Here is a 19,232-nt window from a genome sequence, read left to right as displayed (position 1 = left end):
AAAAGTCCCACTTCAGTTATTTTACTCTTTGATGTTCATTTTCTCTCTATATATCAGTTTGGAGTAATGTTTCCCTTTCCAGTGATAAACAAAAACTCGATTAGAATTTATACAAATTTCCATATTCTATATGATTGTTTAGTGTATGTGGCATAAATTCCCATCCTTATTATTTTTGACTCAGTTCACATGATTTCAGGAACACTTAATTTTTGTGGGCACATGGGAGGGTAATAAATCATGCTTAGTAAAGCAATAGTCTCAGCAAAACGATTTTTAAAAATAAGATCTAGTAATAAAAGTCAAGAAACAACTGATGAAAACAGATGTATCCTTTGTTTAGAATGAATCTCAAATTTTGTAACATGGCAAAAATTAAGGGTCAGTTGGATTCAGTTCAACTTTATGCTTTTGGCAGAGACTGCTAAAGTAAACCCCACCCATGTTGAAAAACGAGGCTTAATTTTGTATTTATAAAGCAACTGGCTTTTATTTAAATTTAAATCTGGAAATTACTATGTTCACCTCAAAAAGATATTTGCATCAAATTGACATAAGACTTAAAAGGGAAATCAGAGATCGTGAAAGGTGGCTTACCTTTAAGCCTGTGTTGAGAAAATAATGTAACCCAGTAAGTTTTGTTTGATTTTTTTTAAAAGCGAAGAAAACAGGACATGGTCTGCTATCATATTAGTTTTTCCAATTTAAGATTACTTCCCCCCAAATAGCAGTGTGGCCACATTTATGTTTGAAAACCTAACACTCTCTCCATCAATGCTGACAGTATATTTCCAGCACTTTTTCTCTGCATTGGCTTTCAACTACTTAGTATCTTAAAATTGGTAGAAATTCATCTAGTTTGAGCTTGGAATAAGTGTTATTTATTTTGTAGGCTGGTAAAATATTTGTAGTTCTATAGTGCAGATTTACTCTCTAAAAACTGGGGGCTTGTTAACTTAGCCTTTAGGTAAATCTTTTACATGCAATCAGAGGACCCAGAATGAGTTGTACTGAGACTGGTGTGTAGCTCACCACCATCTCCCCATGGAAATGACCTCTCATTGATAGTCCTTAACAAAGGTTCCACTATGCCTTTTGCTTCAACGAAGCAAACTTTTTGAAAGACCACTAGGAACTTTAGTATTGAAACATTTCTAGAGCACTCAAAGAAGCAGCAGGTCCTTAATTATACAATATCTTTCTCAACAAATGTGGTGTGATTCTGGCCTAATCATGGAGACCATTTTGAAGAAAATTTCTATTATGGATTTTGAAAGAAAGAAAAGAAATGAAGGAGAGAGAGAGAAAGAAAAAAGAGATTGAGAGAGAAGAAAGAAAGGGGAGGAAGGAATTGTTTGAGCCCTTTGCCAGGAAAGAAACAGTGCTTTGTGCTCATTAGAAAAGGAACAATTGTTAAGATTTAACTCATTTGACATTCACACCAGTCGCAATTAAACTTTCCATAATTTACTTAATGCACTACATAATTTACTCATTATCTAATTAAATACAAAATGCCTATCTTTCCTTGTACCTATGTACTTTCAAAAGACATAGCCAGGAAGTTTTATTCATAATGCTAAGATAGAACTTCCAAAATACAATTTAGACTGAAATATTTGTGTGCATGTAATTTCATTACTTCCCGGGGAGAATGAAATAGAAAAATGCCATTTGCAAAAGTGTAAATCTTGTCTGAGATTGGTGATTTCACTAGCTAGGAGTGTTTGATACAGTTTTTCTGGTACCTTACCACAAATTCCTCCAATCTCCATTTGATTCCTGGCCTTTGCCTAAAGCTCAGTGTTTTGGTCTCATACCAACTCTGTCTTCATTGTAAATTCCCATTAATGCTTGCTGGAATTAAGCCTGACATAAATAAATAAATAAATAAATGCAAACTAATTGCAGTTTTTAGCATGGAGTTTTAAAGGTATGTCAGGGCTGGGCTCAAAAGAAAAAGTTTGAAATACATTAGCCCAGGGAGAAAAATTACTTTCCAAATTGGTTTCTACTCTTGTTAGCTCACCTTCATGTGAACAGTGTAAATAGAATACAACAGTCTTTCAGGCTTTTTAGACTGGTTTGCATTGAAACCTTGAATGGATTCATGCTATGTCTTATTCCATTAGGCCACCACAATAAAATATCACATATTGGGGGGATTACAAACATTTCTTTCTCACAGTTCTGGAGGCTAAGTCCAAGATCAGAGGTCTAGCAGATTTGGTGTTTGGTTTGTGGTGGAAGAGACATGGCACTCTCTGGGTTGTTTTTGTAAGGGCACTAATCCCATTCATGGCGTCTCCACCTTCATGACCCAGTCACTCCCAGAATCTCTACCTCTTAACACCATCACCTTAGGGGCTAAATTTCAACACATAAACTAGGGGGAAGCACATTTGGAACATAGCAAGGATACTCTTAACAGAGTATCAGAAGAGTCACCTCCTTGTATATACTGTTTCCATTTTATTGACTATTGGGGACCAAAATCTATGAGTCTTGCCTTCAAGGTCATTCTCACTTTCTAAGGTAGAGGAAGGTAGACTATATCTTTCAAGAAATCTTTGTAACTTCTACTGTTTTCTCCTCTCACCTTCTTTCTGCTAATTTACTTTGTACCAGCCACTCAGGAAGGAGAAGGAGCTGGTTACTCAATAATACTTTAGGAATGTGTAACTGTCATAGAAAGAATTGTTTTGAGGGAAGTAAGGGGCATTTAAGTGAGTTGGGACAGAATGGCATTGGGGAAATAGGACCACAGTGAGCATGCTTGGCACTAGGATGCTCGTACTGAGACAGGTTCTGATGAACAGTTGCCTATTAAATTCAAACTGTTCCAGTTTGTTTATTTAAGATTAAGTAGATGGAAAGAATGCATGAATTCATCGCAAAGTCTCAAAAATATCTAAGCCACAGTGGACTCTGGTGGAGGACTGTGGTGGGTGTGGTGTGCTGACACAGATTGATGGGTGTGAGCCGCTGCTTCCTACATCATACAGTGTTGGGAACCAATCTTACCTCAAATAAAAAAGTTAAAAAAATCAAAGTCATTCCCAAAAGAGTTTTTTTCCCACACTGATCCAGGTTGTGACAACTCTGATGCCCATAGCTGGCTTCTAATGAATTGAAACGTTCTAATTCAGCTACATAACTGAATTAGAAAAGTAAGTCTGGTCCGGGTTTAATTTAAACTACTTCATACTTAGTTAATGAGAGTTTACCAAAAACCACCACAAACATAAAAACATATTTGAGTTGCTTTTGTAGCTGGGAGCTGGGTCTAAGTGCCCTTTACGAGAAGCATTGCAGTGCCCCTAAGAACACAGGGTCTATCTGAAATGCCTGCTTCCTCAGATACAGGTGTGACGAGATCAGATGCATGTGGACCAGGTTGGTCGTCCCAAAGGGGTTCTGGGGAGACCTACTGGATAGATGCCCCATGGCGCCACTGCTGCGTCTTTACCAGGCTTCCCTACACAGGAACTGTGAACCTTTGTGGATTTGATGAGTTGGCCTAAATTACAGCTGATCATTATAAGAATTGTTGGAAATTGTTGCAACATGTAGCTTTTCTAACCACTACTTAATACTCTACTTTGGCAACTGTGTGTTGGGATAACTTTCCTTTTTACCAGGTTCCCAGTTCACTGGGAACACTGAGCTATCCACAATATTCACGTCCTTGTCTGCAGATGAAGAGAAAGGAAGTATTGTTCCTAGGGCTTCTGGGCTGGGGGACAAGTGTGTTTGGAGAAGGAAGGTGAAGACAAGGGCTGACAGCTGACCAGTAAGGAGTTTCCATGATCTGGCCTGTTCATTCAGCTTCACCTCTCGCTTACCTCCCTGACTCATTCCATGCTCTGTGCCCTGGATGCTCTTATTTCCAGAAGAATCTGGGGATTTCCCCAGCTGCTGACTGCGCTACTTGCTGTGTCTTCTAGAGTATACCTTCCTCCTACTCTCATGACATAACCCTGTCAGCCCACAAGCCAAGCTTATAATTTTTTCAAACTTCTTTGTACAGAGTTACATTCATCCTTCTGGATCAGTTCCGCACATTAAAGTCAAGCCATCTATTTGTAGCTGTCTTGCATGCCCATCAGGGTGAGTCCCATGGGGGCAGGGACATCTTTCTCCTCTATGTCTTGGCCCCCACCACAGGGTCTTGCACCCAGTAACAATTAGCAATTCACACCTTTGTCTCTGTGGAATATTAGTATCCTAAAGTGTATTTGGTATGACACTAAGTTTTGTTCCTTTGTTTTCATTTACGCAAGAGGTTTATTGCAAGTATTATTTACAATTAGCATGGAACCTATTTGCAATAGAAAAAATAAATAAATAGTTTCCATTTTGGAAGAAAATCTCTCATTGACAATTCTGTGGGGAAGCTGGTTAGTACCAACCAAGACTTGTGAAAATGAATCTCCACAATCTAGAGATGACCAAAGTTTTAACTAAATAGAACTTGGGGGGAAATAATGGCATTGAAGTGCAGGTCTTTCTTCTTGCAGAATGGTACAATTTGCAAACTAAAAACATGAGCCGTATCTCCAGCTCTGATTTCTCAGGATGTTTTTCACCAGTCAGGATGAGGACTTTAATGTGGGGCTCAGTTGCCTTTGTCATTCTTTTCCTTTTCCTCTTGTGTTTTTGTAGAAGTCCTGCCGGATGTCACAGAAACACGACCTGGGCAATACGTGTGTCACTTCTCTACTTGGAAAATGACTCCAAGCCCAGAGAGGATGCAATAAACACACTCTGGTGCTTGGCCAGCACATTGCTGCCAGTTAGAAAAACAAGGCGTAGGGCACAGGATTTAACACCTTTACAGCAGGGCTTGCCCTTGGGAACTGCCATCTGACTCTTCACAGGTGCACAGTGTTGGTCTCTAGAAGGAAAACAGTGGCCACAGTATCCTTCCACGTGCTGCTGCCAGGAGGTCTGGCCCTGAGGGAAACAGGTCCATAGAGGGTATGCTTGGCACTGGGGTGCTTATACTGAGATGAACAGTTGGCTATTAAATGCAAACTGTTCCAGTTCATGCATCTGAGATTAAGTAGATGAAAAGAACACAACAATTCAATTCAACGTCTCAAAAAAATCTAAGCCACAGTGGACTACTCTGGAGGACTATGGGTGGGTGCCATGGTGGTGGGTGAGGTGTGGTGACAGAGATCTGACAGGTGTGAGCCCTGCTTCCTACATCATACACATGTTGTAAGTCGAACTTACACCCCCCTCCCCCCCAATCAAAGACAGACTTAAAAGAATCTCCTTTCCCATGTTAGGAAAGAGGGTTATAATATGTCTGATGCCCAAACAAATGAGATGAAGCCACATCTAGGCGAGCGTGGTGACTGGAGGAAATCATGAATTGCCATATTCTAATTCAGTTCTCCATGGGTCAGAAAAGTCAATCTGGCCTGGTTTCATAGAAAGCACTTCAGATTTAGTTAATGAGTTTACCAAAATTTGCCACAAATTTATTTGAGCTGCTTTTATAGTTGGGGAGCTTGGTCTAAGTGCCCTTTATGGAAAGCATAGCACTTCCAGTGTCCCCCAAGGAAATGATAAAATTTTTAGAAAATGTGACTTTATTATTAGATTTTGTTATTCTTATTCATCATTCCTGAAGGAATGATGGTCAGTTTATATATTCTGAATATACATATATGTATATATATATTCCACTCTGAGGGGAGAAAAAAAAACTATACATTCCAGTTAATTTCCAAAAAGAAAAAATATATATATAGCCAGTCCTGTCTCCACCTCTAATGATAGTTACATGCAGTCTTCTACGGTGCCTCATTTCTATCTGTCCTTACTTTGCCTTGTCCCCAGGGACTCATCTGTTCAGCCTCCTCCCTTGGAGAAGCTGAGGCGATGCAGGTCATCTGCCTGTTTATTATCTCCCCTCAGTTTAATATGTCTCCATTGGGTCTATAGCCAAATAAATGCAATGAATAAGTCGCTGTCAACACCGAGGAAATAATAATGTGGCAACACTGATTGAATAGTACCATTACCAGATGCTCTCCTGAATGTTCCACCTCGTAAAATCCTCATAATAAGTCTATGAGGTGAATATGGCCGCTCCATTTTACTGATGAGGAAAGTGAGTCCTGAGAGAGGATGGAACTTGCCAAAGGTCACACAATTGGTAAGTGTGTGTCAGGGTTCAAAGCCAATTAATTGAGCTGACCCTTGGACCTAGCCTCTTAGTCATCAGTTGTACTGTGTGGGTGTCCCCAGGTAGGTGTGACTGTCCATGTGGTGGCTTTTAGTACAGACATATCCACTTGTGACCACTGCTCTGTTGACAGTGCTGAAATCGTCTTTGGGAGCCGCAGTTGCTGTATTTGGAAATGCATTTGCTACCCGCGGAGGCCTCTGACAGGGAAAAACCTCTCTTCAGGATCCACTAAGTGTTATCTTTCTCTATGTCCCCTGCCGGGGTGGGGGTGGGGGGCGGAATGGGGTCACTGGAAGTCACAGAATTCCTCATCAATTGCCTTCTGGTTAACCACCTGAGTCTCCTGCCACACCCATCCTCACCTTTCACTTGCTAAATATCAAAGATAAATCGTGTTGCTTTTGAAGCATCCTCTCTCCCTCCGAATGCCTTCTCCTTACTCTTAGGTTACAATTATGTCACCTAGAAAAATGAGATAGAGACTTGGCTGAATGAAAGAGGCAAGGGAGAGAGCAACCTTCAAATTCTTCCGTCACAGTACTTGCCTGTACTTGTTCTCTTGGCCACAGATGAATTCCGATGGGTAAAGAATGATTCCTCACCTCGGAGCTTACAGACTGACAAAGATTTAGACATGAACAGGCAAATTACATCCTGGCTCAGCTGGTGTGACATTTGAAGTACAACCCAAGTATGTTGGGAGGACAGAAGGAGGTGACTTACAGCCTGCAGATTGGGGAGAACTCACACAGGGGTCAGCAAAGAGAGGCAGAAGGAGGGGTTGGGAACTCCCCAAGCAGGACAGACTGTGAAGACAGATGATTCTTACCTCAGACCGGGGTGCTCAGCAATGAATGTAAGTGCTGACAGACAGAATGCAGGGACAGAGTAGACTGGATGAGGAGGAACTAAGACCAGGCAGGGAGGATGGCCCAGCGCTGGTGTTCAGGAGATATCTGTGAGGCGTGAGTGAGCAGGCAGAAGACTAAGCAAGGAGGCAGGATCATATGTGTTTTTGGGGAGAAGCTGGTAACCCTGCTGCAGATATGTCAGAGCAGAAAGAAATGCCTTGCTCTGCCACTGCCATGTTGCCCTGTCCTGTGGGCCTGGCTCCATTGCACAGCTGCTGCTGTCATCTTGGTGTCATTACTATCTGTTGAGATCATCATATACTCCAGGCTCTGTATGAAGGGCTTTATTTGAGTATTTGGGGAGATTATTTGGGCACTAACCCAGAGGAGCCACTAGAAGTCATTTTGGCTAGTATTTGAGAGTCTCCACATTGAAGACAGAAAAAAGGACCATTTTGCCATTTTGAGGCCACAGTGATAAAATTTCTTTCTTTATGTCTTTGCCTCAAAGAGTACAAAGCCCAAAAGCAGGTAAATCTGGTGTGATGGAGAACCAGGCGTGTCCTTTTCTGGGTAGGGCCCACGAGACACTCAGAGCCAACAAAGTTTAAGCTGCCCCAGGAGCAGATTCTGCTGATTCTCACTTCACCAGTCTCACTCTCTACCCTACAGAAGTGCTTTGGATGCCAGCACATAGCGGAATGGCCCAAGAGTCACAGATAGCCCCCACCACATACTACATGGCTAGCAAGCATTGCTTTATTTAGACTTCTTCAAGAAGAGAGCTCTGCGTAACTAGGGGGAGAGAGAAAATAAAGCTCTTCAGGGACTTGTTTTGGACACTCTTCTCTGTGGGGTGTAATGCAGATGGAAAATTGTGACACTGCTGCCAAGCTTTTGCCCACCCAGACGGGCCCTGATCACAAGGACAGGAACGCCCTGTCCGGTTCCCTGAGCCAGCCCATAATTCTGACACCTGGCTGCATGCAAGCTCAGAAAGGGAGATGGAATTTCATTAATCGCGAATGGGATTGTTTTCACACCCCCAGAAGCACTCTTCCTGCTGCTAGGGATCAATAATGAGCTTCTCCAGAAATCACATAATCAGGGAGGGAGCTGACAATATGCTCTAGTCAGCCACAGATTGTACATTTCCAAAGGAGCAAATACTCAAATTTTGATTGGCGTTTTTTGCATTTCCAAAATATTTTAAATCCCACCAATGAAATTATCTGATACTTAAACCCCTAAATACATCTACAGATTTTACTTCGGTGTCAACTAGAAAAATTGAAATTGAATCATTTTTAGGTGAAGTCAGAAAGGGGATCCCAGTGTCTGAGGTCCTGTGACTGTCTCATCATCAACACCTTACATTCCTTACATATTCCAAGTCACATGCATTTCCATCATGTCTTTTTATCTCTTTAAAGACCAAGCTTTCTGTACCTAAGGTAAGGGGCCTTTTCAATGCAGAGTTCTTTCTATTTCCTAGTCATAGAAATTTCTTACCTCACAGGTGCCCAGAACACCATCTAACTTCTTTCCACATGCCCACTTCGCAATGGACTTCACTAATTTTCTGTGTTCTTTTGGGAAAAAACTGGGTAGAAATATACATACATATATATCACATCTGTTGGTTTTGATCTTTAGGGGAATATGACTCCCTAAACTTTGTATAAAGTTGAACAGGTTTACTCAAATCAAACAATTAATAGCTGCTTAAACTTCTACACTATTCTTGGGACATTTGAGTAAGAGCACTTAGAAATGGTTTCTACCAGTGGTGGTTTCGACATTAGAAACAAATAAGAAGAGGCGTTATTTCTGAAAAATGGAACCTGACTGACAGTTACTAGTAATTTTTTCAGGTTGATCCTCAATGAAATGGAATCAAAGAATAGCAGAGCCAGAATCCAGAGCAAAGTCATTATTTTTGAGCCATTATAGACCCAAAGAAACAAAAGCATTTAAGCTGCAAAAGAGACTGTTCTCCAACATTCTTTCTGCCCTATGCTCTTCACTAGCTGAGCACATGGAGGCCAGATTACATGTTCTAGCCTCCCTAGCAGCTAGGTATGGTCCAGTGTAGCTTTGCTCTAACTAGCCAATAGGCTGTATATCTGATTGCCTGGAAGATTCCTTCTCCTGTTTCTCATCCTGCTAGCTAAAATACTGACTTAGTGGATATATGAGTAGCAGTCTTTGACCATGAGATGGAAACCATGTGTTCTTTGGTGCATGCAAGGATGGCAGAGCCACAAATAAGTAGGAGCCTGGATCTCTGAGACATGGAGTTCTATATTCATGCCTTTAGATCACTTTAAGTGCCAAGAAATAGATGTCTGTTTTTAAGTCACTGTTTTGAATTTTTTTACTCTCAACCAAACCTAAACTTTTTGATCTATGGTCTAGCAAAGCTTTAATTGATTAGCATGACCTGGGCTAATCGGTGAGCAACAAGACCTGATTTTAAGTCTAAGAGAGAAAATACTTTATGCCAGAGACCTCAGACACTAATACCTGGACAGCTGCATGAAATTCATACGTAGAGGGCTTCCTAAATCTAGAACACTATGTTCTTATCCTGACAATTTTGACTTAGTATATATTCCATGAGACTCAAGAATTTATATAATTTGAAAAGCTCCACATGTAATCTTCATGTTAACATACATTTGGAAAGGACTTGATTGAGAATTGTTTTCTGCTGAGGTGGTAAAAAATATTTTTCTTCCTCAAACATAGAAACTTCCTCTGGGGCAGGAGGTAGGTTGAAGGGGTGAAAAGAGAGAGCATGAGATGTGATTCTGGTATTTGTAATAAATAATTCTCTGCTATTTGAATCTCCTTCTCCTGGTCCTTATACCTACCTAAAGCCACAAAAATGTCACAAAGTAGGTAATTTTCTCTCAGGTTAGCCTTAGTTCGAATAACTTTCAGTGATATAACTACTTGTGACTAATGCTTGTTTTCTTACAAATTACACATTCTATGAGAAGTTTAGTCACTTCTAATGTGCATTACTACATGTTAGTGAATCATAAGTGCATTTGCTGCAAAAAGAACTCCATTAAAGTGCAGGAGAGAGTATACTTTGTAAAGATTCTGGAGGCTGAATGTTTTGGTCCATGCAAAGAATGGCCAAGTCAGCAGATTCAATTGAACAGCTGTCAGCTGCATTTGGCCTAAAAATACTTGGGCACACCAGTGGGTGCTCTTGGCAGTAAAGATGATGGGCATAAAAAAGCAGTACCAGAAGGCAGACTGTGGCAGGCATGAGACATTCCCCACAGCAGGGACTAGAAAGGGACTGAATTAGGCAGCATTGTGCTGACCCAGGCAACCCTTTTATAAAAGCCACTCTCAGGATGATGTATGTGCTGTTTGGGGGCTCAATTCCCTCTTTTTCTGGGAAGCTGGGGAAGACAGGTCCTCTACCATTGGGCTCTCACCAACTCTCAGGTGGAATAAAATAAAATATATTTTTAACTTCAAGCTAAAATTTGGAAATAAATGCCAGTAATAGAAAAAATCTAATCTAATTGGCTGACCAACTATCCCAGTATGAGTCTGGGAAAGTCAGGTAGCCTTTGAAGTTTTCAGTTTTTTCCTGTGTAGACTCAAGGGGTTGAGGTAGATTAGACAATCCCTTTTAAAAGTTGTCCAAATTTATGTTTATCTTATGGTGAATACATTATATGTGAAAGGGTGAAAGTAAAAGTTTCGCTCATGTTTGCTTTTATTTTATGACAAAAATTCTAAATTCCAATATAAAATCATCAGTGAGATATATATGTATGTGCTCATGTACATACTTGAATTTCTGGAAGTTCTTTTAATTGTTTCATTTATCCAGGTTCCAGGTTCTTTCCTGCCCCACACCCCCACAAGTGCTGATAGTCTCCTACTGTGTGCTAGAAGATTCCGTTTTGCAAATATTTAGGCTAGGACTTCTAAACCTTCATAAATATTACTTCATTTTTCCTAAATAACAACACCCAGGGACTCAAAATACACCAAGCCCAGGCACTTATGACAGGATAGCTATGGTTCTTATTAACAGGTGGTCTTGCAGACTACCCATACTTTTTGTACACTGATGATCTCCTGAATTAAGGAGAACTGCACTCAGAAATGACATGAAAATTATTACAAGGTGATTTTGAACTTGCCTTGGTGCTGTCTCCACTTTAACCCATTCCCTTTCTCAGATGATACTCCAGAGTAATATTTCCCAGTGAAATCTCACTTCTAGAATCTTCTATGTAGTCCTCCTATGTTGTTACCTTGACCTAGAATCCACTGTCCATGCAAAAAGTTTGAAACCGAAATAGGAATTCCAGGAACAGTCTGTAGGTCACAGAGATCTAATGAATTAAGTGCCAATGAATTTTAGGAAAATGAAGAGGAAAAAAAAAATAAAGCAAACTTACTTCATCTACACGTCCAACAGCTCCATAGATTCGTGCCATTTGTCCGATGAGGTAGGGGGATCGCTGACCAATCTCCTTCAGGGCCGGAAGGAAGTCGTTCAGAGCCGCCGGCTCATAGCCTGCAATCTCCATGAGGATATTTAGGACGACATCATGGTGGGTCGCGTCCCTCAAATGAGTGACTAGAAAAGGAATGCACTTCTGAACCACCTGCAAAAAAAAAGAACATGAGGACCAAGGAAGAGAAGTGGTGAAAAATTAAATCAGATTTCAATCTAATTTATTGTTTTAAATCTGAACTCAACCTCTTCTTGGCTAATACCCTCAAAGGAACACAAGCAAATCTCTCAAGTTAAGAGTTTAAAATTTACAATAAAATGTCAGAGGTTTCAGTTTCTCCTGATTTTCCTTTTAATCTGTGTTCTTTTATTGAGAAATGAAATTTTAAAAATGCTTAATGCTGTTATTCGTAAATCAAGTTTTGCTGTGCTATGCCCTCACCAGGAATGGTACACACAGAACTATAACTTAAAGGACAATTTATGTGTGTAAGACATTATTGTTGATAACAAACACAGAGCATTCAAGTTGGAGAAATATGGTTTGGAAATATTTAATAATAAATATAGGAAAGCAGGAAAAATAACTTTCAAGTATTTGAATTTTATATTTTCATCACAAAAAAAATAATAAGATAATGAAATTTATTAAGGTAACATTATTCCCACAATCTGATTTCCTTCTAGATTTGTAAAGCTTTTGTGAATATCAGAGCACAGTATTTCATAGAACAGAAAATGTGACCTTTTTGTGTAATAAAGTCACTATGTTAATATGTTGTGTGCTGAAAATTTAATGATTTTAAAAATCTATTTAAAGAACCAGAGAGAGCAGCCACCCACATGTCTATGATGCTGTCTAGTTTGATTTTTTGATTCATCACCTTTTTGATATGGTAGTTTGACTTTTTGATTTATCACCCTTTCGATATGGTAGACTTGAAATATAGCTCCCTACATTAAAACCCAATCTAACACACCGCTCAACTGCTAAACTCATAACCTATTCCCTGCCAAAACCTACTTCTCCCACCTTTATCCACATTCTCGGACTCCAAATGTCTCCTTTTTTTTTTTTCACAAGTGACACCATTATCTTCTAGCTACTCAAGCAGAGAGAAGGGACTCATTCTTGACTATGGTCCTTCCTTAGTAGTAGCATCACTAAGCAGGTTCAAGACCTATTGATTCTACCCCTGAGTACCCCACAGATCTATCACTTTCCTCCATTTTCATTCACCTCCCTACTCATTCATTGCAGATATTTGTTGAGCTCATTGCAGATATTTGTTGAGCTCTTTTGCTGTGTTATTATAGTTACTAACAATCTGATCTGTTTCTGGACTGAAAACTCTACAAAGTCAAGAATCAATCAGTTTTATCCATTGTGCACCCAAAACCCAGCACAGAGCCTGGCCAGAAGGTTGGGAACCCATCAAAGGAAAGCAATTCTAAATGATTGTGTAGGGTAACATTTGCAGACTCCTACCCTCCCACCCCACAGTACTGAATGTTGCAGATAATAAATATTAAATATTTGTGCTCTCCACTTCAGCCTGCACATTTTTTTTTTAATATTGTTTCTAACCCTTGGGGCTTCTTGGGGTGGGTGTATAACAGATAACATTGGTTTACTATACTTCATATGATTTAGGGGAATAAATGCACACTTCCTCTTTAACTTGTATGAAAGTTCAAAAGATATAGGTAGAGAGAAAAGGGTTACAAATAACAGGTTCCTAGTCAAATTCCAAAAATTACCCATCCCCTCATGGGACAACACAAGCTAAATAGGCTCCTACCAAACCAGAGTGGCTGAGGCCCCAAATCACCAAACTAAATCTAAAGCAGCAACCCGAACAAAGGGGCTAGGCAGGTGCCAGAGACATAAAACATAATGAGAGATCAGAAATTCAAAATGTATCATACAATCCAATACAAGTTCATGATAATGGCTTCTAGGTCTCTGCCCAAATTCTAAAGCTGCCTATGCCCTCACGAATTGTAGATAATATAGTAAGGACAATAAAGAAGACAATTTTGAGATAACTAAAACTATCCTACCAATAAATATAAAATTGCTACTTGTATCCAGCACTTGGGAGGAAAGGACAGGACTTGTTTCTGGTAAAGGCACTTATGAAGAGAAGTTGCCTAAAAGCATTTGGGGCAGCTGTGCGTCCTTCAGAGGAAGCCATGAGCTGCTCCTGGCACAACCACAGAAGCCTGAGCCAGCTGCTCTGGGCCAGGGCAGCTACTATACCTGAGACCTTCAGGAATGGAAAATGCTTACACACTTCCTGCCCATTCTATACAGTCTCATCCCTCAGCTCTTCCTCTTCATGTCCTATTCCAGGAACACCAGGATCTCTGTGACTTCTGCTTCTTTCTAGCCACACCAGTTTTTAACATTTTTTGTTTAATCTCCAGTGATACATTCAAGCCCTACAAGAGGGTGTAGCTATTGACCCACAGAGAAAAAATGTGAGAGCGGAGTGAACACAGGAGCTGGGGAAAGAGGGAAGAGGAGCTTGGAAGAAGAGGAGGCGAGAAGCAAAGTGAATTTAAGGGAAAACAATCCAAGAGACTAGAGGGGAAAAACAAAGGAAGAATGCTGGGCACCGTGGAATCCACAGAAGGAGTGAAGAGGAGAGAAACTCTGAATAGTGAAAACAAACTAATTATAATTTTACCAATTCAACAAAAGTTTGACTGTTTTGCTGTGATTTCCTTTAGTCCAAAGCTTGTTATGATGGGATAGAAACGCCGATTAAGATAGATATGACCTGACATTTGTCATAGATACTAAGGAAATGGTGCTCTGGACTTTAGGTAGATTAGTCTTAGGTTAGGACAACTGTTTGTTTGTTTTACAAAAAGCAGTTCACATCCTTGGGCACATTTCTTTGGTGCCATCTGAAATTTCAGGGAAGGCCTTGTCTTTGTTGAGAATGGAGCAGCCACCAAGACAGCAGCTGACAAGGCCTTTGGTCAGGTCAGGCCGTGAGCCCTTCCCAGGGGCTGTTGCAAAAACTTCCAAACTGGATCCTAAACTCATATCTCTTTCCCTTCCATTTAGTCTCTGTTGGGGGTGACCAGTGTTGGGGGTGACCAGGTGCTGCAATAACACAACCATTACTGGTGGGACTAGATAAGGGCGATAATAAACTGGGCCTTGCATCCAAGGGTGACAATTAAGTGGGTCTTGCATCTGGGATGGGACTAGCTAAGGGTGGTAATGAACTGGGCCTTGCATCAAGAGTTATTCCTTTAGAATTTGAACTTAGAATCTATATAAGAGACCCTTCCCTCCTATACGGCTGGCAATAGCTGCAGACCCCACCCTAGGGAGCTCTGTCTCAGCTGCTGCTTGGGAGCAATAAACTCTGCTTGTTCAGCCTTTCTGCCTTCCGTCTTTCTTCCTTGCGACCATCATAGAAGTCAGGACAAAACAGGCTCCTCACCACCACCAGACTTTTTCTAAATTATACCAAGCCTCTCTAAGAGCCTGCCAAGTATTTCCCATGGCTGGGGCCTTCCTAGTTCTTCAGGAATGTATAGATCTGATGCTTCCTCCCTCAATGGCCCTTGGACACACCTAAAGGGCCACCCCCAGCCACCTCGTGACCTGGAAAGACAACTCTCACGGTTACAAAGCCAGATTCAAATATCTCCATTTCTGAGAGACTTCCCTTCTGCCCTACCCCCTCACCTGGGACTAGAAGGCCCCAGGTCACACACAATCCAGTATTTCCACAGCTACAAAAAATGCTCTGGCCCCCTACTTGACACACACTTGGTAACAGTCTGGGAGGCTGGATTTGCATATGGAAATTTTGGCCTCTGCAGAGGGAACCCAGAGGTAACCCTTGCTCCTGCTCCCTTACTTAGCTTCCCCTTTCTCCCTGAGCTGGTGTGGCCCTGTAGGGACTCTGGTACACGTGCATGTGAATGTCCAACCCACATCATCAAGCTCAGCCAGGTCACCCCTCGGGGGTGTGGGATCACACTGTTGGCATGGCCGGTTCCTGGGAGAGCAGACCCACGGACCAGAGCTGCATAAGCCCTGGAATGGATTTGCGTCCTGGGAGGAGCAATGCAGGAGGGGACTCCATCACCTCAATGATCTGGTCTGTGTTTAGCAAGGGAATGGGTAGAAACTGGGGTGCAGGCACAGGAGTATCAGACCAGAACTTCTCACAGCAAACAGCCCACGAACTGTCTTGTCCTGGGCTCCATCACTACCTTTTTTGTGCTCCCACAGACTGCTGACAGATTTAGCATCTTGTCCTTGAACTGAAGAATCATGGACACAGCTCCTCTTCCCAGGACACAGGTGAGAAAGGGCTGTTTCCCTCCATGGCACCATCACCTAATTACTGTCAGGGAATTTAAATTCTTCTATAGAAAGTAAAAGGTAGAGCTACTGTGAGTGCACAGGTATTGTGCAAGCCTGCACCTTTTCCCTCTGAAAGTAGTCCTCAGGCTCCATTTTCTCTTTCAACTAATTTGGTTAACCAACAATCCCCAGAGACTTCCATATCTCTATAAAATGACTGTTAATATTTTCATTTCCTACTTATTCCCACCACCCTGGGAAAAATACAGATTCTGAACATTGGTTCTGCTTCAAAGAGCTTTTGAAAAGCCTATATATCCCATCACTCATCTTATTGTTCTACAAAAGGCTTCATGTTTTAAATAAATACCAAATGTGACCTCTGAGTATTGTTGGCCTATGATGGGTGCTACAGGATTAGGTATGTGAATAGGAATGTTCTGCATTGCTCAGAGAACTTTCTAGAATGGGACTCTCTCCTTAGGGACTAGGCAACAAGCGTAGTTTCTCTGGGTCTGGACAATAATACTAGAGGGGTGAACTTGCCACTTTCTTCCACAGCTCTGTATGGCGGGGCTAGAAGTTCATGTCCATGGGATAATAACAGAGGTGTGCGTGCCTGTTACTAAATTCTGTTCCTTTTGCTGGCAGGCAACAGCCCAGTTTATGGCAGCCAAGAATAAAGACGTAGCCCCTGACGACTATTTGGAAAGTTGACCACCCAGTCTTTGCCAATAAATGAACTCTAAGGATTCTCTGGAGGTTCCAGCCAGGAATCACTAGCCAAAAACTGCTGCCTCCATCCAGGAAGGATGGTTTCCGAAGAGAGGGAGACCAAAAGGCAGTAGTAGAGAGAGACCAAGTGGCCCAGTCGCCGTACCTGAAGCTCACAGATGTGTGGATGTGGAGGCCAAGCCAACTTCGAGATCACACAGACTAGTCAACTTTACAGAAAGGACGTTTGTTCTCCAGACCAATTGTTGGTCCTGCAGCCTGGAGAGCCTGGTCCTGTCTGGTTACAGAAATTTTTAGTCTCCACAGTCACATAATAAAGCCCTTTATGTATTGCTATCTATATCTACATATCTCCACACATAGCTATATGTCTTTGTATACAAGCACACAAATCTTGGTGGTTATGTTTCTCTGGAGAGTTCTGAGACAATGTCCAACTTCTGTATTCCTTCCTTATTTATTTTTTTTTCCCTTCCTTATTTTTATGATACTAGGAAAGGTGGATGTGTGCTTTCATTTAAAGATGAGTCAGCAGAGAAGATGCTTAAACTCACATCCTGTTCACACTCACAAAGCACAGCTGGTGTGTGGATGATGATATATGCAGTGCATTTGTTACCTCCTGTTGTTTCCTCTTTGCTGCTATATGCAGAAGGCGTAGAAGGTGGTACTGCTCTGCCTGCTCCAGCTGAGACATCAAGGCCAAGAGTTCTGTCAGGTGTCTGTTAATCGGCCAAGGCTGCTTTTCATACACAGAAGGCAACACCCTCAACAGCATGGCATTCCCTGTTAAGCGAATAACAAAATCAGTGACCACTCTCAGCCCCCCGCGAGCAATAGAAACACCATTATTGTAATAAAACTTTACACCTTTACACACATTAAATAGCATGAGCTGATGATTGATCAAATCTTCTGCTAAAAATAATAGTACCTTACGTTGAAAAATCACTAAAGCATGATTTAAATAGATTTCACAAAAAGGAGTATTTTGTGATATCATCGGTTCTATTATCTAATGAAAATTTTTCCTGAGTAATTCACTATGGGGAAAGAGGAAAATTTGGCAATAATCAGACCACACCCTTGAGAAGGAAATTGTTCTGATAAGGAATTCCTGACAAGAATCTACAACTGAATTCTGCTTAAATGAAACCAAAGCAATGGCATAGCATGGCCCTAAATGGATCTCAACAACAACAGCAAAAAGGCCAGAGGACTGTACCCTGTTCCTGAGACCCAGAGGCGTGAGGCAGACAACTGACATCTGGAAACTATGCCTAAGTTTTATGAATAGTTAGAAAAGTAGCAATGCAAATTTAACCCCCAATTTCTGCACTATTTCAAGGAAAGCTTAGATTCAGCCTGTTTGTCACACATGATTTGCCTCAAAAACATGTATAGACAACTGGATTTAAAATGGCAAAACCTCAAGAAAAAAATATTACATCAGCTTACAGGGACTTCTCTGCAAACATGTGGGAAACATCTGCTTATCACTTTATGGTATGGATTTTTTTCTCAAAATCCTCTCAAGTACTTAAATGTGTTCAGGGAATTAGCTTTTAGGGATTTCTTGGACAAGCATTTTCTTGCTTCTATTTACTTTAATTTTGGCTTTGTATATAGAAAGGGTGAAGAGAATCAAATTAGCAACAATGACACACATGTGGACCTCTAGAAAATGGTGGGGACATGATATATACAAAGGACACTTAGATCCGAGGATTATACAAAGGACATGTATAGCCAAGATTCAAAGGCCAACATTTTCAGAACACTAGTGACTAAACTTAATGAAAGGGTGGTCCTGGTTCAAACTGAACATATTTGGGTGACAATAAGTAATGAGAACTGCTTTTTCCACATGTGGGTCATAGGAGTAGAACTTTTAACAGATTTTTTTAGTCATCTGAGCCCAGAGTCCAAGACATTAGAAAATTTCAAGGCTTTCTTCTGAGAAATGTTGGGTCCATAGGAAAACATTATTTTACTTTATTTTGTTTGCTTGTTTTCTGTTTATTTTTGCTAAGACCTTTCCTTCAAGGACCAGGATAATGCCCACGCTGTACGGAGGACATTCGCTCATGGAATTTAGTTACGTGAGCAACTGCTGAAAAGGCCATGATAAATAGGACTGGAACTGGTACAGGAAAGAGAAAGCTTCTTGGTACAACCTCACTAAGGAGCCGTGTGGGGAAAATCCCTGATGAATCATATTTGGCTAATTCGAGTTTTGATAGAATGATAAAAAAATAAATACATAAGAATTTCTGTTGAGCTAGAAACTCATTGGTATAGATGAGACACATTGGTATAGAAATCCTTTAAATTTCATTTATAAATGAATGTAGGTTTCTTCATTATGAAACCATTTAAGCCATTAGATAAGTGTTGGCAAGTATATAAAGAACACCCACCAGCTTTTGTACCCACCAAACAGCTTTGTCAAAACTAATTCTATCTTGTTCATCTCCTTTTCTCCCCTGAGTTAATCATTTTTGTGAATGTCTTTGCACTTTATTTTTTGTTTAGATTTATTTATTTATGCATACAAGAGCTGGGGTACAGGCCAGAGGTGCTGGAGGAAGAGGATTCAACAGA

The 19,232-nt window shown here is 40.9% G+C and overlaps 1 protein-coding gene across 2 annotated transcripts in view; it reads right to left on the bottom strand.

Annotated features, from left to right (window-relative positions):
- The window catches only part of VEPH1 (ventricular zone expressed PH domain-containing 1), a 157,946-nt gene that overhangs the window by 99,465 nt on the left and 39,249 nt on the right, over nt 1-19,232 (bottom strand). For both annotated transcript variants that reach the window (XM_004682313.2, XM_004682314.2), the window contains exons 4-5: nt 17,248-17,414; nt 11,496-11,705 (exon numbers count right to left, since the gene is read on the bottom strand). In XM_004682313.2, the coding sequence (XP_004682370.1) occupies nt 11,496-11,705; nt 17,248-17,414 (377 nt within the window). The remainder of the gene's footprint in view (nt 1-11,495; nt 11,706-17,247; nt 17,415-19,232) is intronic.

Source organism: Condylura cristata, unplaced genomic scaffold (assembly GCF_000260355.1).
Source record: "Condylura cristata isolate star-nosed mole 26May11 unplaced genomic scaffold, ConCri1.0 scaffold00014, whole genome shotgun sequence".
Lineage (NCBI taxonomy): Eukaryota > Metazoa > Chordata > Mammalia > Eulipotyphla > Talpidae > Condylura > Condylura cristata.
This window is presented reverse-complemented; position numbering and strand designations above follow the sequence as displayed.